Genomic DNA, 16,724 nt, shown 5'->3' with positions numbered 1-16,724 from the left:
ACGGGCGCAGTGATAGGCTGGTAGCGGTTCCTCTCCGGAGATTGACGAACAATTCCGAGCTGGAGGCAGCGGCTGATGGATGTGGCGCAGGATGCTGCAGTGGAGTCCGGAGAGCGGACCGGTGGGAGCGGAGCCGAGGAGGAACGGGAGACCGAGGGGTCAGGGGAGCCGACTGCGGGTGAGATAACCCCACCTCAGCCCTATACAGACCGCTCACCAGCCTATAGAGTTGTATATGGGAACTTCCCATAATGCGCCTCTTCCTGGAGGAAAGACCCCTATATACAGAGCTGTCACCTCCCCCTATAGTATATAGGAACTTCCCATAATGCACCGGGGAGGGGTCCCTTTATATACAGAGCTCTCCCCCCCCCTATAGTATATAGGACCTTCCCATAATGCACCGGGGATGAGGCCCATATATACAGAGCTCTCCCCCCCCCTATAGTATATAGGAACTTCCCATAATGCACCAGGGAGGGGGCCTCTATATACAGAGCTGTCAGCCCTATAGTATATAGGACTTTCCCATAATGCATCGGGGAGGGGGCTCATATATACAGAGCTGTCAGCCCTATAGTATATAGGACTTTCCCATAATGCATCGGGGAGGGGTCCCCTATATACAGAGCTGTCACCCCTATAGTATATTGGACCTTCCCATAATGCACGGGGGAGGGGGCTCATATATACAGAGATGTCAGCCTCCTATAGTATATAGGACCTTCCCATAATGCACCGGGGAGGGGGCTCATATATACAGAGCTGTCAGCCTCCTATAGTATATAGGACCTTCCCATAATGCACCGTGGAGGGGGCCCCTATATACAGAGCTGTCACCCCCTATAGTATATTGGACCTTCCTCTAATGCACAGGGAGGAGGCTCATATATACAGAGCTGTCATTCTCCCCCCCCCCCCCATAGTATATAGGACCTTCCCATAATGCACCAGGGAGGGGGCCTCTATATACAGAGCGGTCATCCCCCTATAGTATATTGGACCTTCCTATAATGCACCGGGGAGGAGGCTCATATATACAGAGCGGTCACCCCCCCTATAGTATATTGGACCTTCCTATATTGCACCGGGGAGGAGGCTCATATATACAGAGCTGTCATTCTCCCCCCCCATAGTATATAGGACCTTCCCATAATGCACCAGGGAGGGGGCCTCTATATACAGAGCGGTCACCCCCCTATAGTATATTGGACCTTCCTATAATGCACCGGGGAAGAGGCTCATATATACAGAGCTGTCATCCCCCCCTATAGTATATAGGATCTTCCCATAATGCATCGGGGAGGGGGCCCCTATATACAGAGCTGTCACCCTACACCATACATAGGACATTCCCCTAATGCACCGGGGAGGGGGCCCCTTATATACAGAGCTGTCACCCTCCAATAGAATATAGGATCTTCCATAATGCACCGGGGGGGCACCCTATATTCAGAGCTGTCATCCCCTATAATGTTGTGCATAGTATTATACCACAATTTAATTTTGTCAGGGGGGTTCTATATAATAGGGAGCTGTCCCCACTCTAGTGTTTTTTTACATATATATATATATATAGGATTTTTCATAATACACCCCTGCCTGGGATGGGGGCTGTATAGAGAGCTGTCCTCCTTCTAGTGCTATGCATAGGAACTTCCCATAATGCACCTCTGTCTGGGGGGGGGCCCTATATACAGAGCTATCCCCACTATAGTGTTTGTATATAGTATCTTTCCATTAAGCACCTCTGCCTGGGGGGGCTCTATAGAGAGCTGTCCCCATTCTAATGTTATATATAGGATCTTTTCATAATGTACCTCTGCATGGGGGGGGGGGGTGGCTGGAGAGAGAGCTGTCCCCACTTGTGTTATATATAGGCCCTTCCCATAATGCACCTCTGTCTAGGAGGGGCCCCTATATAAAGAGCTGTCACCCCCTATAGAGTTGTGCATAGTATTCTACTATAATGCACCTCTGACTTGGGGGACCCCTATATCCAGAGCTGTCACCCTCATATAGAGTTGTGCATAGTATTCTACTATAATGCACCTCTGCCTTGGGGGGACCCCCTCCATACTGAGCTGTCCCCACCTCCATACAGAGCTGTCCCCACTATAGTGTTTATATATATATATAGTATTTTTCCATTTAACACCTCTGCCTCAGGGGGGCTAAATAAAGAGCTGTCCCCATTTTATTGTTATATATAGGATCTTTTCATAATGTACCTCTGCCTGGGGGGGCTATATAGAGAGTTCTCTCCACAGCAGTGTTATATATAGGATCCCCTCCTAATGCACCACCTCTGCCTTTGAGGGGGGGGGGGGCTGTATAAAGAGCTGTCCTACCTATAGTGCTATGCATAGGACCTTCCCATAATGCACCTCTGTTTAAGGGGTCCCCTATATACAGAGCTGCCCCCCCCTCCCCATAGAGGTATTTGTGATTATACTATATTGCACCTATGTCTAAGGGATGCCCTTATGTACAGTGCTGCCCTGTTTTTTTGTGTTCTACATAGGAGTTTCCCATAATACACCTCTGCATTGGGGGGGGGGGGGGGGCATCTTTATACAGAGCTGTCACCCCAGTTATTGGCCACTTATGAGGCTGGGGCCCCTCTAATGTACATACAGGTAAGTCCCCTATATACAGAATGATCTTCATATGTAGAAATAACACTTCCATGTAGGGTGCGCTCACACCTGTCTATGGGCAGATCTATGGGTGGATGGTAGGGGGTGGGGTGGGGGTGTCAGGTACAGTCACCATTACATGGTCACCACGTCTCACCCATCAGGCTGATTTGACTGCTGGAAAATCTCAGATCTCCAATTCAAAGTTATTCAAATAAAGCCAGACAGCGTTTCACTCCATCTCCGATGTGGGAGACGCCTCTGGGCACACTATAGACATCATAGATAGACATTATACCCCAAAGTGCACCTTCCCGAATATCCCCCCCCCCCCACACACACTTCTGCATCACTTCATAGACCAGGTGTCTTTAAATTATGGCCCTCCAGTTGTTCAGGAACTACAATTCCCATCATGCCTAGTCATGTCTGTGAATGTCAGAGTTTTACAATGCCTCATGGGATATGTAGTTCCGCAACAGCTGGAGGGCCGTAGTTTGAGGATCCCTGTCATAGACCAATATGCTTTACCAGTACGCCCAATCAGATCTCTGGATTTCTGCTGTTTTCTATGGGATGACCGTGAGACAACCAGCAGTGTAAACAGTATTTGACTTTTCCTTTGCACAGGCTCTGGAAGTATCTGCTGCAATCAGGAAAAATACTTGCAAATAGATTAATTATAAGCTTGTGAAATTTAATTATAGCCCAACTAAATGATTGGCGAGGGAAGAGTTAACAGAGTATGGGGCCCCGGGGGGCCACATTGCACCTGATGTAAGTCTTGCACACTGCACCTGGTGCCTATAATAAGAGATTTGGGAGGGGTCACCCAGAGGCTCAGGGGATGCAGTCAGGTAACGCCCCCACCCCTGGGGGCGATGTTGTGCAGCGCAGATAATCACACGTATGGTTGCAGAACGGCGAGAAGCGTCATTACCGGGTGATGTGCTCAGTGGCACAGCCAGGAAGATGATAGATGGACCAGAAGGTGCAAAGACTGACATCACAAGAGCTTACACTCTACACTCGGAGGAGAGGCCTGTACTGCTACTTAGAACAGCTGGGCCACAAAGAGAATATCCCTGTTCATATAGCTTTCTGACTATACAAGTGCATCTTATAAAATTAGAATAGCATCAAAAAAATACTTTATTTCAGTAATTCAATTCAAAAAGTGAAACTCGTATATTTATATAGATGCGTTACACACAGAGCGATAGATTTCAAGCATGTATTTCTTTCAACCACTTAAGCCCCAGCCCTATTTCGAACACTTTTTGTTTACAAGTTAAAATCAGTATTTTTTCCTAGAAAACTACTTAGAACCCCCAAACATTATATATATTTTTTTAGTAAAGACTCTGGAGAATAAAATGTCGGTCATTGCAATATTTTTTGCCACACGGTATTTGCGCAGCGGTCTTTAAAACGCCATTTTTTTTTTTTTTTTTGAAAAATCACATTTCACTGCATTTAAAAAATACTAAATAGTAAAGTTAGCCCATTTTTTTTTGTATATTGTGAAAGATGATGTCAAGCCGAGTAAATAGATACCCAACATGTTACGGTTTAAAATTGCGCACACCCGTGGAATGGCGACAAACTACGGTCAATAGAAATCTCAATAGGCGACGCTTTAAACATTTTTAACAGTTACCAGTTTACAGTTAGAGTGTAGCTCTTTTTTTTTTTTTTTAATTATTGCCCATGCTCTGGCGATCGCGGCGATACCTCGCATGTGTGGTTTGAACAGTGATTTCATTCGCGGCTCGACTTCCGTATACGTTTTTTTTTTCGTGCGCGAGTTAACGTGACGGGGGCGGCTAAAATTTTTTTTTTCTTTTTTTTTTTTAAGTTTATTACAGGTTTTAAAAAAAAAATAAATAAATCTGATCACTTTTATTGCTGTCACAAGCAATGTAAACATCCCTTGTGACACCAATATATAGTGACAGGTACTCTTTATGGAGGGATACACTTTCATGTATGCAAAACGCCGAAAACGGCATTTTTGCATACAGTAGTTCTTTAAATCTGCCGCCTTTTGCAGCAGAGTAACCCGGAAGTGACGTCATGGACGCTGCCTCCGGGTTACGCCATCGGAGACCCGATTGAAGCCGCTTCTGGCTTAGATCGGGACTCCATCCAGCCGGAGGATGTGCCAGCTGGGTGCTCGGGTCTCCCGGTGGGATGGGAGGCCCGGGCAAAGTCACGGAAGGCGGCGGGAGGGGGGGGACGTCCCCCCCCGCTCACCCGGGTAACGATCGAGCGGCTCCCGAGCCGCATCGGTCGTTACCGACGGAAAGCCGGCCGTCGGCTCTAAACCACGGTACTGGGATGGTGCCTCTCGCTAGAGGCATCATCCCGGTATAACCCCGCAAAGTCTGCCGACGTAAATAACTTTGCGTTAAGTGGTTAATTTTTGATGATTAGGGCTTACAGCTAGTGAAAAAATCAGTAGCTTCCGAAAATCAGGATATTACATAGGACCAATTAAAAAAAAAAAAAAAGGATTTTTAATACAGAAATGTTGGCTTACTGAAAAGTTTGTCCATGTACAGTATAGAATGCACTAAATCTAAATCCTTGGTCGGGGCTCCTTTTGCATGAATGACTGCATCAATGCGGCGTGGCATGGAGGCGATCAGCCTGTGGCACTGCTGAGGTAATATGGAAGCCCAGGTTGCTGTTATAGAGGCCTTCAGCTGATCTGAATTGTTGGGTCTGGTGTTTCTCATCTTCCTCTTGACAATACCCCACAGATTCTCTATGGGGTTTAGGTTGGGCGAGTTTGCTGGCCAATCAAGCACAGTGATACCATGATCATTAAACCAGGTACTGGTACTTTTGCCAGTGTGGGCGGTGCTCAGTCCTGCTGGAAAATGAAATCAGCCTCTCCATAAAGCTGGTCAGCAGAGGGAAGCATGAAGAGCTCTAGAATTTCCTACTAGAGGGCTGCACTGACTTTGGACTTGATAAAACACAGTGGACCAACTCCAGCAGATGACATGGTTCCCCAAATCATCACTGACTGTGGAAAATGTTGCATTTCATTTGGAAATCAAGGTCCCAGAGTCTGGAGGAAGAGTGGAGAGGCACAGAAAACAAGGGGAGCCGTGTCATCTGCTGGTGTTGGTCCACTGTGTTTTATCAAGTCCAAAGTCAGTGCAGCCCTCTACCAGGAAATTCTAGAGCACATCATGCTTTCCTCTGCTGACCAGCTTCATGGAGCTGCTGATTTCATTTTCCAGCAGGACTTGGCACCTGCCCACACTGGCAAAAGTACCAGTACCTGGTTTAATGATCATGGTATCACTGTGCCTGATTGGCCAGCAAACTGGCCCAACCTAAACCCCATAGAGAATCTGTGGGGTATTGTCAAGAGAAAGATGAGACACCAGACCCAACAATGCAGATGATTTGAAGGCCGCTATCAAAGCAACCTGGGCTTCCATAGCACCTCAGCAGTGCCACAGGCTGATCGCATCCATGCCAGGCCACATTGATGCTGTCATTCGTGCAAAAGGAGCCCCGACCAAGTATTGAGTGCATACTATACTGTACATGACATACTTTTCAGTAAGCCAACATTTCTGTATTAAAAATCCTTTTTTATTTTCATTGGTCTTATGTAATATTCTAATTTTCTGAGATACTGAATTTGGGGTTTTCACTAGCTGTAAGCCATAATCGTAAAAATGAAAAATAAATGGTTGAAATCACTATGTGTGTAATGCATCTATATACATATGAGTTTCACTTTTTGAAATGAATCACTGAAATAAATTAACTTTTTGATGATATTCTAATTTTATGAGATGCACACGTATATAAAATACTAGCAGTAGATGGATCGCAGTTCAAAGCATTGTACCATACACAGACACTTTAAGGTAGATGGCCCTTGGCTAAAGAGCTTACAGTCTACAAGAAGGAAGGGCAGGCAGCACTCGTAATGTAGCAATGAGAATATCCAGTAAGGAGATTCTCCCATACCTACTACCTCAAATCACATGACTGAAAGGAGAGGTGTATTGGATGTGAGTCAGCTGTTTCCATTAATCCAATAAATGGTAAAGATAATATCTGTTTGCCTTTCTGTAGGTGGTAGGATCCTTGAAGAGGCGGTGATGGCGTTACCTTCTGTGGAAGAGAGGAAAAATGGAGAATGTCAGGATAATGATGGGTATGTGATTGCCCAGCCTACTAAACACCCCCTACCTTATTCTTTGGACAACATGGCAGTGGTCAAACCGTCTTTTTCTTACAGGGCAAATTCAGGTACAGAAGTCACCAGCCCGGATTCTGCCAAGAGTCCTGATGGAGAAAAGAATGAAAGTCCATCAGAACCAGCCCAGGGTCCATCAGAACCAGCCCAGGGTCCATCAGAACCAGCCCAGGGTCCATCAGAACCAGCCATGGGTCCATCAGAACCAGCCATGGGTCCATCAGAACCAGCCAAGGGTCCATCAGAACCAGCCAAGGGTCCTTCAGAACCAGCCAAGGGTCAACCAGAACCATCCAAGGGTCCATCAGAACCAGCCAAGAGCTCCCTGGACAAGGTGAGCAGTCAGGGCTCTCCTCATCCTCCTCCCCCAATGGGTCATTTATGATCCATTATTATGCTATACACCTTCTCCTTCCTAAATCCTTCAACTTAGGTGATATTCCTGCTCCTAGGATGGGTTCTACTCCCCCAATCCCTCATCTTAGGCGATACCTCCAATCCCTCCTCCTAGGAGGAGTTTTACTTCCCCCAATCCCTTATTTTAGGTGATACCCCCAATCCCTCCTCCTATGATGAGTTCTACTCCCAAATCCCTCATCTTAAGTGATACCCTCCAATCCTTACTCCTAGGGTGGGTTCTACTTTCCCAGTCCCTCATTTTAGGTTATACTCCCCTCCCCTTCCAGTCACTTGTCCTGGGTTGTACCTCCTACCCAGTCCCTCAGCCTAGGTTATACTCCCTACCCAATCGCTTGTCCTTGGTTTTACCCCACATCCTCCATCTTTTGTCCCAGGTCATACTCCCTCACCCAGTCCCTCATTTTAGGTTATTCTCACCTCCCTCTTCACATTCTTGTCTGTCCCCCTGCAGGAACTGGAAGCCCTCCTGTCTAGCTGCACTGACCCTTCTCCTGTGGATGTCCTCATGATCCAGTCAGAGCACGCCGGCACAGTGGATATAGTGAAGGTGGAGCAGGATACCGATGACCCCGCTGTGACAGATAAGAAAGGTGTGGATCAAGATGGGAAGTATTGGTAGAGAAGGGGCAGTGTATCGAAAAATAATCCTTTCCTTTGCTCCCTGTAGCTCCTCCCCCACCGCTGAGACCACCCACCACCTGGACCAGTGCCAACATACGGGAATTCAAGCACCGGATGGCCAGTGAGAAGCACGGCATGCTGACTGTGCGGAGAGGAGAAGTCATGACTGTTCGTGTCCCCACACACCCTGAAGGGAAGCGACTCTGCTGGGAGTTTGCTACTGACGATTATGACATTGGTTTCGGAATCTATTTTGATTGGACACCAGTGACCAGCACAGCGGTGACCATACAAGTCAGCGACTCCAGTGACGATGAGGAAGAGGAGGAGACAGAGAGCCCCTGTGAGTCGGGATGGGGGTTGCTCCAGGCAGGATCTCTAGGGATGGGGGTTGCTGCAGGCAGGATCTCTAGGAATGGGGTTGCTGCAGGCAAGATCTCTAGGAATGGGGTTGCTGCAGGCAGGATCTCTAGGAATGGGGTTGCTGCAGGCAGGATCTCTAGGAATGGGGTTGCTGCAGGCAGGATCTCTAGGAATGGGGTTGCTGCAGGCAGGATCTCTAGGAATGGGGTTGCTGCAGGCAGGATCTCTGGGGATGGGGGTTGCTGCAGGCAGGATCTCTGGGGATGGGGGGTGCTGCAGGCAGGATCTCTGGGGATGGGGGTTGCTACAGGCAGGATCTCTGGGGATGGGGGTTGCTGCAGGCAGGATCTCTGGGGATGGGGGTTGCTACAGGCAGGATCTCTGGGGATGGGGGTTGCTGCAGGCAGGATCTCTGGGGATGGGGTTTGCTGCAGGGAGGATCTCTGGGGATGGGGTTGCTGCAGGGAGGATCTCTGGGGATGGGGGTTGCTGCAGGGAGAAGTAATGACTGGGGAAGTAATGACTGTTCGTGTCCCCACACACCCTGAAGGGAAGCGACTCTGCTGGGAGTTTGCTACTGAACAATATGACATTGGTTTCGGAATCTATTTTGATTGGACACCAGTGACCAGCACAGCGGTGACCATACAAGTCAGCGACCCCAGTGACGATGAGGAAGAGGAGGAGACAGAGAGCCCCTGTGAGTCGGGATGGTGGTTGCTGCAGGCAGGATCTCTTGGGATGGGGGTTGCTGCAGGCAGGATCTCTAGGAATGGGGTTGCTGCAGGCAGGATCTCTAGGAATGGGGTTGCTGCAGGCAGGATCTCTAGGAATGGGGTTGCTGCAGGCAGGATCTCTGGGGATGGGGGGTGCTGCAGGCAGGATCTCTGGGGATGGGGGTTGCTGCAGGCAGGATCTCTGGGGATGGGGGTTGCTGCAGGCAGGATCTCTGGGGATGGGGGTTGCTGCAGGCAGGATCTCTGGGGATGGGGGTTGCTGCAGGCAGGATCTCTGGGGATGGTGGTTGCTGCAGGCAGGATCTCTGGGGATGGGGGTTGCTGCAGGCAGGATCTCTGGGGATGGGGGTTGCTGCAGGCAGGATCTCTGGGGATGGGGGTTGCTGCAGGCAGGATCTCTGAGGATGGGGGTTGCTGCAGGCAGGGTCTCTGGGGATGGGGGTTGCTGCAGGCAGGATCTCTGGGGATGGGGGTTGCTGCAGGCAGGGTCTCTGGGGATGGGGGTTGCTGCAGGCAGGGTCTCTGGGGATGGGGGTTGCTGCAGGCAGGGTCTCTGGGGATGGGGGTTGCTGCAGGCAGGGTCTCTGGGGATGGGGGTTGCTGCAGGCAGGGTCTCTGGGATTACTGCAGGCAGGATCTCTGGGGATGGGGGCTGCCGCAGGGAGGGTCTCTGGGGATGGGGGTTGCTGCAGGGAGGATCTCTGGGGATGGAGGTTGCTGCAGGGAGGATCTCTGGGGATGGAGGTTGCTGCAGGGAGGATCTCTGGGATTACTGCAGGCAGGATCTCTGGGGGTGGGGACACAACAGGCAGGGTTTCTAGGAGCGGGGGCAACGCTAGAAGCAGAAACTCTGGGGCATGGATTCTACAGACAGGGTCCTTGGGGGCGGGGACTCTAGATCTTGTTTCTTTGGCCTTCTTATTCCGTTATGCTGGAATTTTCATCCTGATCAGTTTATTGTTTCTGTGTTCCAGGGCACAGCCGGGAGGGAGATGTAGAGCGAGGATCCATATATCGCCTGCGTAGTCGTTATGGAGAGATCATGCAGGTGTTCCGCAGGGACAGTCACCGTGAAGTCCAAGCCGGGAGCCACGACTACCCTGGTGAGGGCGTCTATCTGCTCAAGCTGGACAATTCCTACTCCCTGCTGCGCAACAAGGCTCTCTACTTCCATGTCTACTACAGCAGCTGAGATTGTGGGGGGGAGAGGGAGCCCAACAACTGAACAAGGTGCCCAGATGGTGCCTGTTTGCAGAGCTAGGGTGTCTCCATGAATTACTGAGGCATCTGTCTGATGTGGTCACGCTGAAGTGCCTTCCCTGAAGAAGGTCACACGGCTCAGTTTCTGTAGTCCTTGAATGCTTCGCAGCACTTCTGCGTGCCCACAATCCTTTGCTTCTACCCACATACCTCAGGAGGAGAGCTGGACCACCAATGGAAGGATCACTTAATCACGCCAGCCACACTGACTGAGAATCTTCACTGAGCAGCATGGGAAGGGTTAACAGACCACTTTACACCATCCAATTGCACTCTGTTTTTTAGAAGACACAGAGATGGCTGCTGGGGGGGGAAATGCATGGGTTGATTATGTGATCTTATGGATGATGTGATGTCCGGGGGGGGTGGGACAGTTGGAGCTGGTGCACAGCCAACTTCCTGTATGCAGTCCGATAACGGAGAATGTCATCAGTGGTGGGGGAGGGGGCGACAAGGTGCCTTTTCACCGTTGGATCAGATTTTATGATTATTTATTTGTACATTGTTCCTTTTACAGTGTAAATATTTAGAGCTCAGAGTCTATTTATAATAATTGGGGTGTGCAGGGGGTGGGACTTTGTCTTGCGGTAGAGACCCAGGTGCATTGTGGGTTGTTGTACTAAGTCCAGGTAGTCGTATGATCTGGAGGGTCAGCTTTGTTCTGTCTTCATCTGATGTCATGGCTTAATAAAATTTTGTCATGTCTGTCCTGTCGCTTTTACTGTCTGTCATGTGTGCAGGGGAGATAATGAGGAAGTGAAAGACTGAGTGGTGTGGGGTGATTGCACTGCTGCTTCACATCCTGGACACACCTGTGTGAGAAGGCTGAGGTGGAAGCATCCAACGTGCTGTATGGCAGGCCCTAGGGAACAGTCATTCCCCCAGATCTGGTGTATGTTACATTTTGAGTTGGAGAGTGGCTGCTTCCATCAGAGTCTTCTCACATAGGTATATCTGCAATAGACTAACACAGGAAAACTTGTTAGATCTGACTGGAAATGTCCTTATTGGCCAGGGCAAAGCAGCACTCCGTTGCTGTGATTGGCCTATTACATGTCTGCCATTGGGCAAGGTAGATCTGCCATGTTGGGTTGGGCCAGTTCCCAGTTGGTGAAATCTGCAGCTGTTATTCATGCGGAAACCATATATATCATATATCACACAGTGACAACATATAACACATATCACAGTCACCACATAATGCAGATCTCACAGAGACCACATAATACAGATCACATAGTGCACCTATAGAATCCATATCATACTGTGACCTCATAATGAAGACCATACAGTGACCCCATAATACTTATTTCACAGTGACCCCATAATACATATCACAAAGACCACATAATACAAATCACACAGTGACCCTATATAACACATATCATACAGTGATCACGCAGTGACCCCATAATATATATTCCACAGTGACCCCATTTAACACATATACAGTGACCCCCATAATACAGATCACACAGTGACCCCATATACAGTGACCCCCATAATACAGATCACACAGTGACCCCATATACAGTGACCCCCATAATACAGATCACACAGTGACCCCCCATATAACATATATACAGTGACCCCCATAATGCAGATCACACAGTGACCCCATATAACATATATACAGTGACCCCCATAATGCAGATCACACAGTGACCCCATATAACACATAAACAGTGACCCCATATAACATATATACAGTGACCCCCATAATACATATCACACAGTGACCCCATAATACAGATCACACAGTGACCCCCATAATACAGATCACACAGTGACCCCATATAACATATATACAGTGACCCCCCATAATACAGATCACACAGTGACCCCATATAACACATATTGTAAAAAGGAGGGGGACAGCGCTCACAAATAAATAAATTATTCAAAATCTACACAGATAAATATTCTTGATTGAATAATCAAATTAAAGTGACAGTGCAAGTGTCACAATAATAAAAGTGACAGTGCATGAACTCTATAATAAAAAATAGTGACAAACACTTATGTGCAAAAAACGCAGATGCAATATTAGCAGCAAAATACAATATAATAACTTAAGGTGCTTCTATATTCGAAAGGGGACCACTTCCCCTTGTTCACAACTTGTGCTTATATTGAAAACAGTCCTTATGTGCAAAATTGCAAATGCAGTATCAAATCACGAAAATTAGTCCAGTGATTTATAAAGTGCTCAGTGCTGTGAACAAAGGTGCCTTCTCATGGCGAGGTAGCAAGAGGAAAAAGAAAATCCACCACCAGATGTCCAACACACTTACCAGATGACCCCTTGGGGTCTAGCCTTGGTAAGCGGTATGCTGTACTCAGGTCTCAAATAAAATGGAATAAGATATAAATAATCTGAGACCTGAGTACAGCATACCGCTTACCAAGGCTAGACCCCAAGGGGTCATCTGGTAAGTGTGTTGGACATCTGGTGGTGGATTTTCTTATTCTTATAATAATCTCTTATTTGATTATTCAATCAAGAATATTTATCTGTGTAGATTTTGAATAATTTATTTATTTGTGAGCGCTGTCCCCCTCCTTTTTACAATATTTATTAAAAACATGTTGTTTTAGGACTAGCAGCCCACCAACAATTTTACGGTTTATCACTAGTATAATTTTTTTATTTATTACCACTAATTTCCTAGGCGCGGTCACGTGATTTATAAAATCACGCCTTGGTTTGTTTCATATAACATATATATAAAGTGACCCCCCATAATACAGATCACACAGTGACCCCATATAACACATATTATACAGTGACCCCATATAACACATATTATACAGTGACCCCATATAACTAATATGACACAACAACCACTGTATGATGTTTTATGTGACTACAGGTTCTCTTTAACAATAATTTAAAACAAAATAATTTTATTGAAGATGAGCTAAATTCTTGAAATGTCCCCATAGACATAGTCCCTGTGACACAGGACCGGGTACCAGGATAGAAGGACACACACACTGGAAATCCGTTTTGGATGCAGACAGAGAGAAAGAGAGCGTAGAGGTTGCTAAAAGCAAATAACTGATAGCTGACAAAACCGACAGCTAAAAGAGGAGAGATTGCCTAGAGCAGGGGTCTTCAACCTTTGGCCCTCCAGTTGTTCAGGAACTACAATTCCCATCATGCCTAGTCATGTCTGTGAATGTCAGAGTATTACAATGCCTCATGGGACATGTAGTTCTGCAACAGCTGGAGGGCCGTAGTTTGAGGATCCCTGGCCTAGAGCATAACCATTGCAGAGCGAGCACCGAAAGCACTGAGTGCAGAGATCACTGAGATCAGAAAGATCACTGAGAGCAAAAAATTTGCAGAGAGAGCAAAGAAAGCATGGAGAACACTGAGAGTGGAGAGATCAGCGAGTGCAGGAAAATCACTGAAAGCAGAGAGATCCCAGAGAGAGCGCTGAAAGATCACTGAGGGCAGGGAGACCATTGAGTGCAAAATGATTGCAGAGAGAGCAAGGAAAGCATAGAGAGTGCTGAGAGAGTAGGGAGAATGGTGAGAGCAGAGAGAGTGATAAGGTGACTGTACAGGCAGTGGTGGAGCTGTACTTCTGTGCCCACCGGGAGTCCGCATACAAAGTGACCTTTTATACTCAGATACAATAAAGAGGGAATTTCACTGCTTCAGGATGAGTTCACATGCTATGTGCGGCCACAGTTTCAAGCCTGGGGTCCAGTGTGTGCCCCTTCACCGGTTCAGGTCAGAATTTTTGCCTAAATTCGCACCTGACTCAAAAACGCACAGGACCCTTTTGGAATTCACACTGCGGCTGCCACGTACATAGTGTGAACCGGCTCCCCTGAGAGCCAGTCACACTCACATGTCATGCAAAGTGGATGCGGTGAAAACCACATCCAATTCACACATACACACTACATTACCAAAAGTATTGGGACGCCTGCCTTTACACGCACATGAACTTTAATGGCATCCCAGTCTTAGTCCACAGGGTTCATTATTGAGTTGGCCCACCGTTTGCAGCTATAACAGCTTCAACTCTTCTGGGAAGGCTGTCCACAAGGTTTAGGAGTGTGCCTATGAAATTGTTTGATCATTCTTCCAGAAGCGGCAGGCACTGATGTTGGACGAGAAGGCCTGGCTCACAGTCTCCACTCTAATTCATCCCAAAGGTGTTCTATAGGGTTGAGGTCAGGACTCTGTGCAGGCCAGTCAAGTTCCTCCACCCCAAACTCGCTCATCCATGTCTTTATAGACCTTGCTTTGCACACTGGTCCAAATCATTTGGTGGAGGGGGTTGTTTTTCGGGGGTTGGGCTTGGCCCCTTAGTTCCAGTGAAGGGAAATCTTAAGGCATCAGCATACCAAGACATTTTGGACAATTTCATGCTCCCAAGAGTGCAACAAGAAATGTAAAGGCGAAATCAAGGCGGCTAAAATAGATCACGAGAGACATATAGCAGAGTAACAAAAATCCCAAGAAATTCTTTAAGTATATAAATAGAAAGTGAGACCAGAACACATTGGCCCCATAAAAGACGATAAAGGGAAGCTGGCCACAGAGGACAGAGAGAAGGCTAAAGTGCTAAATAATTTCTTCTCTTCAGTTTTCACAAAAGAAATGGAGGGTTACACTAACCCAGTTAGTAACGTTAAATTAAATAACACACCTCAGGAAGTACCCCCATGTCTAACAGAAGGTAGACTTAGAACTAGAGAAACTTAACATAAATAAATCACCGGGACCGGGTGGCTTGCACCCGAGGGTTCTTAAAGAGCTCAGCCAGGTGATTGCCAGAACATTATTCTTGAACTTTAAGGATAGTTTACAGACGGGTATGGTGCCAAATGATTGGAAAAAAGCCAACGTGATACCAATGTTTAAAAAAGTGCTGAGATATATCCCGGGTAACTATAGACCTTTCAGCTTAACATCAGTAGTCTGCAAGATTTTGGAGGGGATGTTAAGAGACTATATACAAGACTTTAGTAATGAAAACGGTATTATTAGTAGTAATCTGCATGGATTCATGAAAAATCGTTCTTGCCAGACCAATCTATTAACCTTCTACGATGAAGTGAGCTGCCACCTAGATAAAGGGAAGCCTGTGGATGTGGTGTATCTGGACTTTGCAAAGGCCTTTGTCACCGTTCCCCACAAACGCTTACTGTACAAACTAAGGAAGGTAGGTATGGACCATAAGGTGAGTACCTGGACAGAGAACTGGCTCCAGGGGAGAGTCCAGAGGGTGATGATTAATGGGGAGTACTCTGATTGGGCGGGTGTGGAATGTGGGGTCCCCCAGGGTTCTGTCCTGGGACCAATCCTGTTTAATTTATTCATAAATGATCTAGAGGAGGGGATATCTAGTACAATCTCAGTATTTGCGGATGATACTAAACTAAGCATGCCAATATCTTCTATGCAGGATGTGGAAACCTTACAAGCGGACCTGAACAAAATAACGGGGTGGGCAACTACATGGCAGATGAGGTTTAATGTTGAAAAATGTAAAGTAATGCACTTGGGGGCCAGAAACCAGAAAGCAAGCTACTCACTAGGGGGGGAACCTCTGGGTGAGTCTAGGATGGAAAAGGACCTGGGGGTACTGGTAGACAACAGGCTTGGCAGTGGCATGCAATGCCAAGCCGCTGCAAGCAAAGCCAACAGAATACTGGGATGTATAAAAAAGGGGATTCACTCCAGAAATAAAGAGATTATTCTTCCACTCTACAAGACTCTGGTCCGGCCACATCTGGAGTATGCTGTCCAGTTCTGGGCACCGGTCCTCAGGAAGGATGTGCTGGAACTGGAGAGAGTCCAGAGAAGGGCAACAAAAATAATTAGGGGAATGGAGGACATCGGCTATGAGGAAAGACTACAAGCACTGAACTTATTCTCTCTGCAGAAGAGAAGATTGAGGGGGGATATGATATCAATGTACAAATACTGTACTGGCGACCCTAGCATAAGGAACAAACTATTCAGAGAAAGGAGATACAATAAGACACGTGGCCACTCACTAAAACTAGAGGAAAGGTGGTTTAAGCTTAAAATACGTAAGGGGTTCCTCACTGTCAGAGCAGTAAGGATGTGGAATTCTCTTCCACAAGCAGTGGTATCAGCAGGGAGCATCGATAGTTTCAAAAAACTGTTGGATGAGCACCTTAAAGACCACAACATACAGGGGGTATACAATGTACAACATGCAGGGGTATACACTGTACGGTTAGCAGCTAACGCACACACATCATAGGTTGAACTGGATGGACTGATGTCTTTTTTCAACCTCACAAACTATGTAACTTTGTGGGAACAGTTTGGGGATGGCCCCTTCCTCTTCCAACATGACTGCACACCGGTGCACAAAACAAGGTCCATAAAGACATGGATGAGCGAGTTTGGGGTGGAGGAACTTGACTGGCCTGCACAGAGTCCTGACCTCAACCCGA

The 16,724-nt window shown here is 47.3% G+C and overlaps 1 protein-coding gene across 1 annotated transcript; it reads left to right on the top strand.

The window, feature by feature from the left end:
• Nucleotides 1-24: 24 nt before the first annotated feature.
• TMED8 (transmembrane p24 trafficking protein family member 8) lies at nt 25-10,470 on the top strand. Its single transcript, XM_082275781.1, has 6 exons — nt 25-178; nt 6,747-6,828; nt 6,913-7,204; nt 7,742-7,880; nt 7,958-8,254; nt 9,986-10,470. Exons 1-6 carry the CDS (start codon nt 76-78, stop codon nt 10,201-10,203), a joined length of 1,131 nt encoding a protein of 376 aa, XP_082131907.1. The 5' UTR covers nt 25-75; the 3' UTR covers nt 10,204-10,470.
• Nucleotides 10,471-16,724: the final 6,254 nt, after the last annotated feature.

This window comes from Pelophylax lessonae, assembly GCF_965119305.1.
Source record: "Pelophylax lessonae genome assembly, chromosome: 13".
In the NCBI taxonomy this organism is placed as follows: Eukaryota; Metazoa; Chordata; class Amphibia; order Anura; family Ranidae; genus Pelophylax; species Pelophylax lessonae.
Note: the sequence above shows the minus strand (reverse complement) of the source record. Positions and strands in the feature narration are given on the sequence as shown.

What these genes read in the sequence shown, in the direction of transcription:
- TMED8 (XM_082275781.1), top strand. Translation starts at nt 76, where the DNA reads ATGGATGTGGCGCAGGATGCTGCAGTGGAGTCCGGAGAGCGGACCGGT. An exon ending in GAATGTCAGGATAATGATGG is followed by an intron (nt 6,829 to 6,912) that starts GTATGTGATTGC and finishes TTTTTCTTACAG; the next exon opens with GGCAAATTCAGGTACAGAAG. An exon ending in CGCTGTGACAGATAAGAAAG is followed by an intron (nt 7,881 to 7,957) that starts GTGTGGATCAAG and finishes TGCTCCCTGTAG; the next exon opens with CTCCTCCCCCACCGCTGAGA.